This window comes from Pimephales promelas, chromosome 4 (assembly GCF_988280905.1).
Source record: "Pimephales promelas chromosome 4, fPimPro1.hap1.1, whole genome shotgun sequence".
In the NCBI taxonomy this organism is placed as follows: domain Eukaryota; kingdom Metazoa; phylum Chordata; class Actinopteri; order Cypriniformes; family Leuciscidae; genus Pimephales; species Pimephales promelas.
The window spans coordinates 48,114,913-48,126,556 of NC_142772.1; the positions used below are offsets into that span (position 1 = coordinate 48,114,913).

Below are 11,644 nucleotides of genomic sequence, written 5' to 3' on the forward strand. Positions count from 1 at the left end.
AGGTTTGCATTGATTTTAAATATACAAACGTTTGCTAAATCAGGGCTAATGTGCTCGAGGCAGTTGGTGGACTGTTTTGCCATGATCTGCTCATGTGTGTTTTCAACACACCCTGACTCACAGTTGGTTTGTACAGCTAATATTACAACAGAATTAGCACTGAGTAACTTCATATGCAGATTTTTCCATTGTTCCTGACACAAAACTAGCAGTATTTTCATGAAAAACATTTCGCATTACACCTTTGACCCAAACATCTGATTGACCTTTGCTGTATGAACCAAAACACAGTAAAATCAGGAGCAAAAACAAAGAAACTAGTCCCTTAGTTCTGGCGATTTTGAGAATCATAATGGAGTATTATCATATATATAAGTGCTGCAAAACAAAATACAAACTATTGGGATGCAAATTCAGCAGTTTGTTTGCAGGTATCGTGACATTCAAACACTTCGAGACACTATAGCTATAGTTTTTTTTAAGTGTTAGGTTCCTGCACCTCATGACCAATGAATATCCATGACTTATATAGCGATGTGTGCTCAGTTTTTTAACAGAAACTGGGGAAAATGAAATACATTAAAGAAATATCCATGACTTTTAGGATTTTATCTATTTGGCCTTTGCAACTTCCTGACTATTTCATATTTTCTGACCTTTGAAACCCAAATATTACATAAATATACATATACTATTCTAAAGCACTACTTCAGTTCTGTTGGTGTTCATAATACTGAAATTGCAGCAAAGCTTTATTACTCAACATAAAGATTTAACATAAGTTTATTGCCTGACAGTTATGTTTGCACTTTGGCTATCTGGGACGGGGTCAGTAACAGCCTTATCTAGACATGTTTCACTAATAGAGGCCTTTTCTTAAAGGGATAGTTCACTTTGAAATTAATTTTTGGTATGTTTTCCAAGCCTCCAAGATGTAGGTGTCTTTGTTTCCGCAGTATTTTCAATTTTAATATTTTTAGGTCAAACCGTTCTTCTCTGTCAGTCATATAATGGAGGTCTATGGTCACCACCTCATGGAGCACGCACAGAAAAGTCCAGATTAAACATGATTTAATGACTCACAAATGTAAGTACACATTGATGGCCTAAGACACGAAATGAGCGGTTTGTGTGAGAAAACGAACAGTATTTATATCGTTTTTACCTCTTGTAACCACAGCCACGTCCAAGTGAGGTGGTGACCATAGACCTCCATTATATGACTGACAGACAATATCAAAAATTATCTAAAAATGTCAAAATTGAAAATACTGTAGAAACAAAGACACCTACATCTTGGATGCCCTTGAGGTAAGCTAAAACATACCAAAAATGAATTTCAAAGTGAACTATCTCTTTAAAGGGGTCAAATCATAAGGAATCAAACTGGTCTTGATCATGTGACTCATAGAGGTCTTTATACCATTAAAACATCCTCCATAAACAAAGCAATTTTTAATATTGCAGGATCAATGATGTAAATTTATTTGCATGTCACATCAGCGAATAGTTTGTTTGTGCCTCTATTTACATGGATAATATTTTATAATGAATTCAGTATGAATTTATGTTGATGATCGTGTAATTTTACATATGCATCTGCTTGCATATATATTTTGTAACATTATAAGAGAACCTCAAGGAACATGACCCTTTAAAAACAATCAAATGTTTCCTATTCAGAGTCGTTTGTCTCTGGAAATTAAGTCTCAACTCAATTAGAAAGTATTGCATTTACAAAGCATCACACTAATGATTTACTTTCGTTTCAGGATTGCTGGTTGTGTTTTACACACGGCAGCGCATCTCCCTCTAGTGTCAGATAGATCGGATACAGTGTGTGTTTCTTTCCGGATTCCCACACCTTTCTTTGACTAATGAATTTCCAAAGCTAACGATTTAAACCTACATAACTTTATTTATTTTTTTTGCATTTCCGACACCAATCTGTGGAGCGAAAGGATTCAAACCATTAGATCATTATGATACTATGATAATTTAGTTTTAATTTAGAGAGTTAGATTTTGTTTTTATATTTCATTTTAAATGTTAGTTAAGCTTTAGTAATTTTGTTGAGTTGTGACACGCTTGGCAATTAGTTAAATTAAGTATTTTATATTTTAATTACTATTTATTTTCTTTCAAGTAGCAAACTTTATGGTTTTATTTTTAGTGAACTATAATAACCCTAATTCAAATATCTCCAATAACCCAAAAGTCAGTAACACTTTTCAATAAGGTTAACATGAACTAATAATACTTCAACGACAGCATTTATTAATCTTAGTTCATGTTAATCTTAGCATGTAATGAAGATCCATTAACATTATTTAATGCACATTAACATTCATTAACCAACATTATGCATTATGTATGCATTTTGCATTATGTGAAGTCTTTGAATGAGGTAGAACTTTCTCAATTAAATATTTTAATATTTCATTCAATTCCATGACATTGGAAACCAGTTCTTCTCCAGGTATTTTTATTATTATGATTTTTTTTTTATTCTAAACTGTTTCAATTATTCTGATTTCTTTCGATTATTTTAATTTCTTCTATGTAAAGCACTTAGAATTGCCACTGTGTATGAAATGTGCTATATAAATAAACTTGCCTTGCCTTTCCTACACAATCAATCAGACACACATTGCAGAAGACGAAACAGAAACACACTCCGTGTTTATCAAAACTCTCCTTTTATTCTGCACTTTGGAAACAGAAACCTCCAGTGAAACATTAACCTCATTTGAGTTTATCAAAGTACTTGAGTTTGCCGGCGGGGTCTGGGATGATCTGTGTGGAAAGAGAGAGACAGACACACTGTATATATTTGCAGAGAAACACACACACACACACACACTGAAATCCAGGTCAAGTCTTACCGTATCACTGCCAGGCTTCCATCCAGCCGGACACACTGATATCAGACACACAGAGTCAGAAACAAAACTCACACAACTTACATTTATGTCAGTGCATGCTCTTATACTTCTAATTCAAGTGTGTTCAATAATTCAAGAGTTCAAAAGATAGCATTCATTTAATTATTTTAGAACAAAAGGTCTGATATTTTTCTATAAGTATTATAGATTCACCATTTGTGATGCGGCGACGAGCTATAACGCACATGCGTGTTCTTTTTATGCGTTTTTTAGAGGTTGAATTCATATTCATCTGCCAAACTTCTCATATTACTCCTGAATAGGATGTCTACTTCATAAATTGTATGAAAATTGTGGAAATAATAGTTCAGATCACTCAAAACACAAATGGAAATGGAGGCGCTCTTATGGTAGTAATGGAGTCTGGTTGTGCCCTGGTGGAAGCGTTCGGTACTGCGCACACTCTCACTGAAAGCTCATTATTTGAGACATCAACCTAAAATTTGAAACACAAATTTTAGGTTGAAATTTTTTGTTCTGATTTTTGGCTTTGATTTTTTTAGCAGTTTTAGAGTCGCCCAGGTTTTGAAAATATATATTTTAAATAAAATATGAAACAACAAACAATGTTTTACATTGTACATTTTCATAAACTCAAACTTCTATAAGTTTTTTTCTGTTTCACTTTCTTACTTTATTTCACTTCTACAAAAATCTGCCAAAACGAGACCAATCTATATTCCAAAGCATTCTTGAATTAGAAGTACAACCATTTAAGTTTGAAATGTTCATTTTCATGTCTATTCAAAAAAGTTGTGTGTGTGTGTGTATATGAAGAGATCAGATGCAAAAGCCTCTAAATGCCATTTGAAATGTTCTTCTTTAATGATGATTTTTATCAAACTTGTATATTTAAGTTCAGTAACTTCACTTAATTGTTATTTAAGTGAAATTACTGAACTTAAATATACAAGTTTGATATTATTTATCATTAAAGAAGAAAATTTCAAATGGCATTTAGAGGCTTTTGCATCTGAACTCTTCATATCTGTATGTATATATATATATATATATATATATATATATATAGTAATTTCAGTGCTATTTAAAATTTAGTTGCCAAGGCAACATTTCTAGTCTAAGTTTTACAAGTTTTTCATCTAATATTTGTATTTCATTACATGTAAACTGTATTTCAATGACTGAAAACTACTGTATTTTTAATGGTTTGTTAACAATAACTCTTGTAAAGCAATAGGAAAACCTATTTTCTACCGTTTTAAAGTTTAAACAATTAATATCAAACTCTGTATTTGCATTCAAATATTTTAAAGATTGAAAGAGATTGAACATTGCTCTAGCAAACACTGTTGTAATCCATCATTCAGATTATTAACTGATGAAAGTCTCTCAGATGAAAGTAGGGGTTTAAGAAGGATGTAAAAGTATGAATAATGCGCACCTTCTCCGTGTTTGTCAGTGTACTGGAAGGCCTGCACCAGTCTGAGGGTCTCGTCCACGGAGCGGCCCACTGGAAGATCATTCATGGTGATCTGCCGGAGCACACCTTTATCATCGATGATGAACAGACCTCTAAGAGAACGAAACATACGGCAATTCATGCTTTAAAACCAAGGTTCGGATGTTTCACTGAATTTTAAGGATGTAAATATGCCCTCAAGATTCAATATATATCACGATACTGAACTCTCTTGTTGAAAAAAATTTGTTTTGTTTTTTTACATGTTGCATCGATAGACATTTGATCGATATATTGATGTATTGTTACACCCATAATTACAATATGTTCAAAACTCTGCCGCCCGCTTGATCACTCACCAGGGTCTCTCTCTGCAAGCATCTTCAAATTAAATTCAATGCTTTTTAATGTTTTTTTTTTTTATTATAGATTAAAAATAGACTTATCCTTATTAAAGCCACAAAAGTTCTTTAGGAGTTTTTTTTTCCCCCACGCCTGGCATATTTTTTCAATTTTTTTTTAATGGGAGTGCTGCGTTTTTAAAGTATTGCTAGTCGACAACAAAACTGTCAATCGCTTAAATCAAGTTGGATATGATCCAAGTGACATGGCCTCATCGTCATACTGTGAGTGTTAATGACAAAAAAATTAATAAAATAGGCTATTTGGTGATTCCACGAGATAGTGGTAACGTTGGATGTCTGAATAGTCCATATTTGGGCACTTCGTGGGCCGTGGGGTCAATAATCCAGGTTGACTATTTACTGTAACCTCGTATCCAGTTGCTTCTTTAAATACCGCTCACGGTCCTCGGCCGGCAAAGAGAGTGTGTGTGTTTGTGCCATTTTTGCTATCAAGAAACTTAGCAGATGTAGAGCTTGTTTGTTTATATAGCCTTCAATGACGCAAAAGTAGCGCTGGTCTATCTGACTGACTTCCGCCTTATGCTGTTCATCCCTAACACTCTTCTAGTGTGGGATTGTTTAGTCTGGTGAATATGAGAACAAGGTCTTTCAGTGTTGTGAAATAGTCTTCCTCAAAACATCCACCCTTCTCTCCTTCATAAACATTTCTTCTCTGAATATTACTCTCCGTCTGCAAATAGTCCCTTGTTATGGATATGTTATTTGTTAGAATCGCTCTTTGTTTGTATCTTTAACCTAACTTCTGTTGTGCTTTGACGTTTATTTGGTTCTGTCTTTGTAAGGCGATCTTGGATGTTGGAAAGTCACTATATAAGTACAAATTATTATTATGACTACCTGAGTGTGTGTCCCTGATCCTCAAGAAAGACTCCGTAGTCCTTGGATATCTGGTGGTTGAGGTCAGAAAGGAGAGGGATTTTCATTGGTCCAAGACCTCCTTGCTTCCTGGGTGTGTTGATCCTGAAAAAGAAGAGCTTTAATGAGTCCTCACATATATAACATGTCATATACACAAGTGTATCCCTTTAAAGTCCATGTTAAAACAGAGTGTGTGTGTGTGTGTGTGTTCTAACCAGGCCAGGTGAGTAAACTGCGAGTCCACCGAACAAGCGACCACCTCTGCGTTGATGTCCCGAAACTCGTGCACGCGATCACTGAAGGCGATGATCTCAGTAGGACACACAAACGTGCTGTGGATCAATAATACGTCAGATTCACGAGAAATACACCAGATTTATAATTATAGAATTATATTTTTGAAAGTCTCTTTTGCTCACCAAGGCTTATTTAGTCAAAAATACAGTAAAAACGTAATATTGCAAAACATTATACGCTTTCAAATCACGGTGTATATATTGTAAAGTGTAATTTATTCCTGTGATCAAAGCTGGACTTTCCGCATCATTACTGATCACATGATCCTTCAGAAATCACTCTAATATGATAATTTAATGCTCAATTTTTTTTTAATATCAAATATTATCAATGCTGGAAAACAGTTTTGTGGAAACCGTGATACAACACCATTTAAAAGTTTGGAGGGTAAGAAGGATAAAAAGACAAATCAATGCTTTTATTCAGCAAGAATGCATTAAATTGACCAAAAGAAACAAAGACGTGCGCATTTACAATATTGCAAAAGACTTGTAGTTTCAATTAAATGCTTTTCTTTTAACTTTTTTATTATTCGGGATCAAAGAATCCCAAAAGAAAATGAATTTGTTTCCACAAAATTATTAAGCAACAAATCATCATATTAGAGTGATTTCTGAAGGATCATGTGACACTGAAGACTGGAGTTATGATGCTGAAAATTCAGCTTTGATCACAGGAATAAATTAAATTTTAACAGATATTCACATAGAATATTGTAATTTTAAATTGTAATAATATTTCACAAAAATACAGTTTTAATTGTAATTTTGATCAAATAAATGCAGCCTTAGTGAGCAGGAAAGACTTGTTTTAAATGCATTAAAAAATCTTAATGATTCCCAGTTGACAGGTAGTCTACATAAATGTAGTCAAAGCATGCTCACAAGTCCAGAGGGTAGAAGAAGAAAACCAGGTATTTTCCTCTGTAATCTGACAGTTTCAGCTCCTTAAACTCTCCATTGATAACAGCTGTTCCCTCCCAATGTGGTGCTGGTTTAGAGACTAAACACACACATACACACGGATAGTTTAGTACGTTATTAATGCATATCTTACAGCTTGTGTATATGCTTGCATGCGTTACTGTCTCTTTAAGAGATTCGACAGCCTTCTTAATGCGTGCTGAAAAGTCTTGGATCCAAGTTTTAAACCATGACGTGTCGTTTAAAAGATTAATCAAAACAAACAAACCGTATCGATCTGCACAAATACAGCGCAATATTAATACCTCAAACGCTGATGTGAACTGGGCTTGCAGACAAAATATTGAATTTATTGAATTTGATATTCTCTCAAAAATAAGTTCTATAGCAACTAAACAGACATTCATTTGAAATCACTCCAACTATTTATCAAATACGAGTAAATGCTAACAGGCTAATTAGTAAATGTCGACAGCTGTTAGAGACACATGCAAAATAACACTGGTTTCCATAAACATATTTGTAATAAAAAAAAACTCAAGCTCATTTTTTTTTCCATTTAAACCTATACATTGAGAATGCATGTGCTTTTAAAACGCATAAATGCTCGAAACACACTTTTGGCTTTGCTCAGGTGTAAGGAATGATCAGAGACGGGAGCGCGGAAAGTCTCTCCGGGATAAACGTGTCCTCCGGCGTAATTATAACACTCCTGCTCCTTCCTCCCGTTTGCACCGTCACACACAACCGATTCGGTGATTAAAAGCAGTGTGCACGCCACGCCGAGCCATTCTCTGGGCGTTTTAACGTAGCGACGGACATCCATTGCTGCGTCTTGCAGGAAGCACGTCTCTCCTAGTTTGATTATTAATCCTCTTTCTGGCGCCGTCAGCAATCTGTATGACAAAAGGATCGACTACATCCGCATTCTATTGATCGGGTCTCACGTGATGTGATATGATGTAGAGATCTTTTTATTTATTTATTTTTTATTTTACTATATTTGTATTTGTATTTTGTACTTCCTATGTGAAGGTGCTTGTCTGTTGTCTAAGAAGACAGTTCATATTATTGTTCAATAAAGATATGATGTAGAGATCTGGAGGTTTACGCTCCAGCGCATCCATCAGTCATGCATAAATTAAGAATAATTTAATTTGTGTATTAGTAAATTGCTGTTTAATTATAAACGTTTTTTTAATAGTTTTATCGAACTGAAAAAATAACAAGAATTTGAAAATGTCTTAGTATTTGGTTTGTCTGTGCTTTAAAAAAAAATAGCGATTTCACCCTTCTTTTTTTTTGTTGCTTTTTTAAATATTTATTTTTAATTTGATAGCATAACTTTTTTTACTCTGATTACTGATTACAATATAAAATAAAAATGTGTGTACTAAAAAAAAATCACTACAGTTTTTACATTATCTGTTGACTTCAACAGAATTATTAACATCTTGATTTATTAACATCTTGATGTTAATAATTTAAAGATTATCGGTCTGACCAATACTTGAATTTCAATCTACTTGTAAAATTAATATTTTTTCCCGAAGAAAAAAATACACGACGCTGGTGACGTATTTCCGGTAAAATCTCAAACAAACAGCTTACATGGTATTTACATGGTATTTGGCAAAACTTTAATAAAATGAACACAGCGATGTATAATTTAAGTATATAATATTCTAGTTCAATGTTTTTTAGTGATGGCTTCCAGGAAATTTAAATATCAACGGCGGGAAGACGGTAGTAGGGCTGAACATTGTTGTGTCCCGTTTTGTGAAGCCACCTTAAAGTTTAACTCTATCCTTAGTTTCCACAATTTTCCTTTGGACGAAGAAACACGCAGAAAGTGGATTCACAACATTGGACATGAGAGATTTGACATCACATCTCATACAAGGGTCTGCAGTCGTCACTTTAAGAGTGATTATGTGATTGAGCCCTCGACCCCTAACGGGCGTTGCTTGCTGCGAAAGGGAGCAGTCCCAACATTATTCCAGTGGAACCAGTTCTCCGGGGCTGAACCAGGGCGCTCCGGGCTATGGCGAAGAAGGGACACTTATCTGGAGCATGATTATTGTGCAGTTCCAGAACCCGCGGCGGTTGATAATGCGCTGGACCAGACCGAAGATCTCCATAAAGAGGTGGAACGACTGATGAGACAGGTGGAGGAGTTGTCACTCAGTCAAAGATTTAGTTTGGGGCGATTTGCTGCTTCCGATGATGATATATGGTTTTACACAAGGTACGTTCTTAAAATATTTGTATGTGTGTGTGTGTGTGTGTGTGGTCAAAAGTTTTAGATCGGTAAGATTGTTTTTATGTTTTTAAATGAAGTCTCTTCTGCTCACCAAGGCTGCAATTATTTGATAAAAAAAAAACAGTAATATTGTGAAATATTATTACAATTTAAAACAGCGGTTTTCTATGTGAATATATAGAGAAGTGTAATTTATTCCTGTGATCAAAGCTGAATTTCCAGCTCAAGAAACATTTATCATTATTATCCATGTTGAAAACAGTTTTTTACATTTTTATTTCAGGATTCTTTGATGAATAGAAAGTTCAAAAGAACAGAATTGATCTGAAATGGAAAGCTTTTATAACATTAATCACTACCATTCAAAAGTTTGGGGTCAGTAAGAATTTATTTTTTTAGTTTTGGGGGAAAGAAATTAGAAAATTCTTTTATTCATCAAGGATGAGTTAAATTGATCAAAAGTTACAGTAAAGACATTTATAATGTTAGAAAAGATTATATTTTAAATAAATGCTGTTCTTTTGAACTTTCTATTTATCATTGAATTTGGGGGGTGGGGGTGGGGTGGTACACGACTGTTTTCAACATTGAAAATAATAATTTATGTTTTGAGCATAAAATCAGCATGAATGATTTCTGAAGGATCATGTGACACTAAAACTGACGTTGAAAATTCAGCTTTCAAATTACATTTTAAAATATATTAAAATAGAAAACAGTCATTTTAAATTGTCATAATATTTGACAATATTACTGTTTGTCTTTTTTTTTCATCAAATAAAGCAGCCTTGGTGAGCTGAAGAGACTTCATTTAAAAACATAGTTAATGTTACTGATCTAAAACTTTTGACCGGTAGTGTATATATATTATATACACACACAAGCAGTGTTTAACATTATGTACAGTAATGTTGAGTAAATTAAAAAAAAAAACGTATATGTATACATGTGTGTGTGTGTATGTATGTAAATAAACATGTCTTGCATCTCATTTAGGTTCATGACTTACAGGCATTTAATGACTTTCTGGAAACTCATTGAACCTGCATCCCACAAAATGATTCGTGTGACCAGAGAAAGAGAAACTACAATATGGAGTGAAGCTGAAACAAGTGCCTGGGTAAATTTAGCATTTTCAGTGAAAGCCTAACCAACACATTATATATACATAACTGCAAACCTTGTTATTTGTATAGGGTCAGTCCCTGCAGCCCATTGACGAGTTCTTCCTCTTCATGATCCACCTCTCAGTTGGACAAACACAGCAGGATCTGTCCCACAGATTCAACATTCATCAGTCTACAGTTAGCCAAATTATTACAACCTGGGCCAATTTTTTGTACACCGTTCTTGGCTCTGTCCGGATATGGATGTCTGAGGAGGAAGTCAAGGCTCATCTACCCAATGAGTTCCAGGACTACCCAGACACACAAGTGGTGATCGACTGCATGGAGCTGCGTTGCCAAACTCCATCCTCTCTCCTGCTTCAAGGTGAAGTCTTCTCCAATTACAAGTCCCACTACACTGTCAAGGGGTTAATCGGCATGGCACCACATGGTGCGGTCACCTTCGTGTCTTCCCTGTGTGCGGGATCTGCCAGTGACAAGCAGCTTTTTAAGCAGTCTGGGATTGTGTCTCTGTTAAAACCTGAAATGGCAATAATGGTCAATAAAGGTTTTCTTGTTGATGACTGTGTGCCATGCAAAGTCTACAGACCTGATTTCCTGTCAAAAAGGGAAGTGCTGACGGCTGATGAGGTGAAGAAGACACGGCTGAGGGTCCACGTCGAGCGTCTCGTCCGCAGGGTGAATGAACACAAGCTGTTCGACACAGTCTTCTCTGTTTCCGTCACAGGGAGCATCAACCAGCTGTACACTGTGGCTTGCCTCCTTGTAAATTACCAGAATGGCCCCTTAGTAAAGGATTAAAGACAAGATAACTTTGTTTGGGGATTGGTGAATTTGTATATATTTTTGTGCAAATATAAATTATGTAAATTAATAACTTTGTTCAGTAGCACTGCAGGAATGTAAACAGTGTACAGTGTACAGGATGTTGAGTAAATAAATAAAAAAACTTTGATATTATATTAAATGATTATTTGTTTTTAAACATTCATCTTTGGTATGGAATATTTAATTGTCACCGACCCAAATCCATCACATTATTAAAATTAAAATCCTATACTAAACCTAAACTAATCTTGACAAACTATATATCATTTGAAAGCTTACAATCTCTAGTTTTTTGTTGTTGTTTTTTTCCAAAATAAATTAGCCGTAATTTATCAATTTGTAACAAGAATATTTTCACACTCATAAGGCGTGTTTAGACCTTTATTTTGAAATAGTGATGAACATGAAAAATCATGAAAGAAGGGTAGAAACATCAGTTTGTTTTCATACCAAGAGTTCAAAAGATTGCATCCATTCAATTATTTTAGAAAAAAAGGTCTGACATTTTTTTTTTAAATATAAAGGGAAACAATGATAGATTCATTATTTGTGATGCGG

General features: G+C 34.5%; 2 protein-coding genes across 3 annotated transcripts; one reads left to right on the plus strand and one right to left on the minus strand.

Moving 5' to 3' along the window:
* Positions 1-2,682: 2,682 nt before the first annotated feature.
* prdx4 (peroxiredoxin 4) lies at positions 2,683-7,745 on the minus strand. Its single transcript, XM_039661607.2, has 7 exons — positions 7,487-7,745; positions 6,830-6,947; positions 5,864-5,980; positions 5,628-5,750; positions 4,348-4,478; positions 2,886-2,920; positions 2,683-2,796 (listed from the first exon to the last, which is right to left on the minus strand). The coding sequence occupies exons 1-7, from the start codon at positions 7,692-7,694 to the stop codon at positions 2,746-2,748; spliced, it is 783 nt and encodes a 260-aa protein (XP_039517541.2). The 5' UTR covers positions 7,695-7,745; the 3' UTR covers positions 2,683-2,745.
* A 735-nt stretch (positions 7,746-8,480) lies between these two features.
* LOC120471593 (uncharacterized) lies at positions 8,481-11,206 on the plus strand. 2 transcript variants are annotated; one of them, XM_039661465.2, is made up of 3 exons: positions 8,481-9,116; positions 10,128-10,251; positions 10,328-11,206. In XM_039661465.2, exons 1-3 carry the CDS (start codon positions 8,575-8,577, stop codon positions 11,057-11,059), a joined length of 1,398 nt encoding a protein of 465 aa, XP_039517399.2. In that variant the 5' UTR covers positions 8,481-8,574; the 3' UTR covers positions 11,060-11,206. The 2 variants fall into 2 exon arrangements, with proteins under 2 accessions (XP_039517399.2, XP_039517400.2); XM_039661466.2 differs by having other exon boundaries at positions 10,143-10,251.
* The last annotated feature ends 438 nt before the right edge of the window (positions 11,207-11,644 follow it).

What these genes read in the sequence shown, in the direction of transcription:
- prdx4 (XM_039661607.2), bottom strand. Translation starts at nt 7,694, where the DNA reads ATGGATGTCCGTCGCTACGTTAAAACGCCCAGAGAATGGCTCGGCGTG. An exon ending in ACACCTGAGCAAAGCCAAAA is followed by an intron (nt 6,948 to 7,486) that starts GTGTGTTTCGAG and finishes GTGTGTGTTTAG; the next exon opens with TCTCTAAACCAGCACCACAT. An exon ending in CAGTTTACTCACCTGGCCTG is followed by an intron (nt 5,751 to 5,863) that starts GTTAGAACACAC and finishes CTTCTTTTTCAG; the next exon opens with GATCAACACACCCAGGAAGC.
- LOC120471593 (XM_039661465.2), top strand. Translation starts at nt 8,575, where the DNA reads ATGGCTTCCAGGAAATTTAAATATCAACGGCGGGAAGACGGTAGTAGG. An exon ending in GATATATGGTTTTACACAAG is followed by an intron (nt 9,117 to 10,127) that starts GTACGTTCTTAA and finishes CATCTCATTTAG; the next exon opens with GTTCATGACTTACAGGCATT. An exon ending in AAGCTGAAACAAGTGCCTGG is followed by an intron (nt 10,252 to 10,327) that starts GTAAATTTAGCA and finishes TTATTTGTATAG; the next exon opens with GGTCAGTCCCTGCAGCCCAT.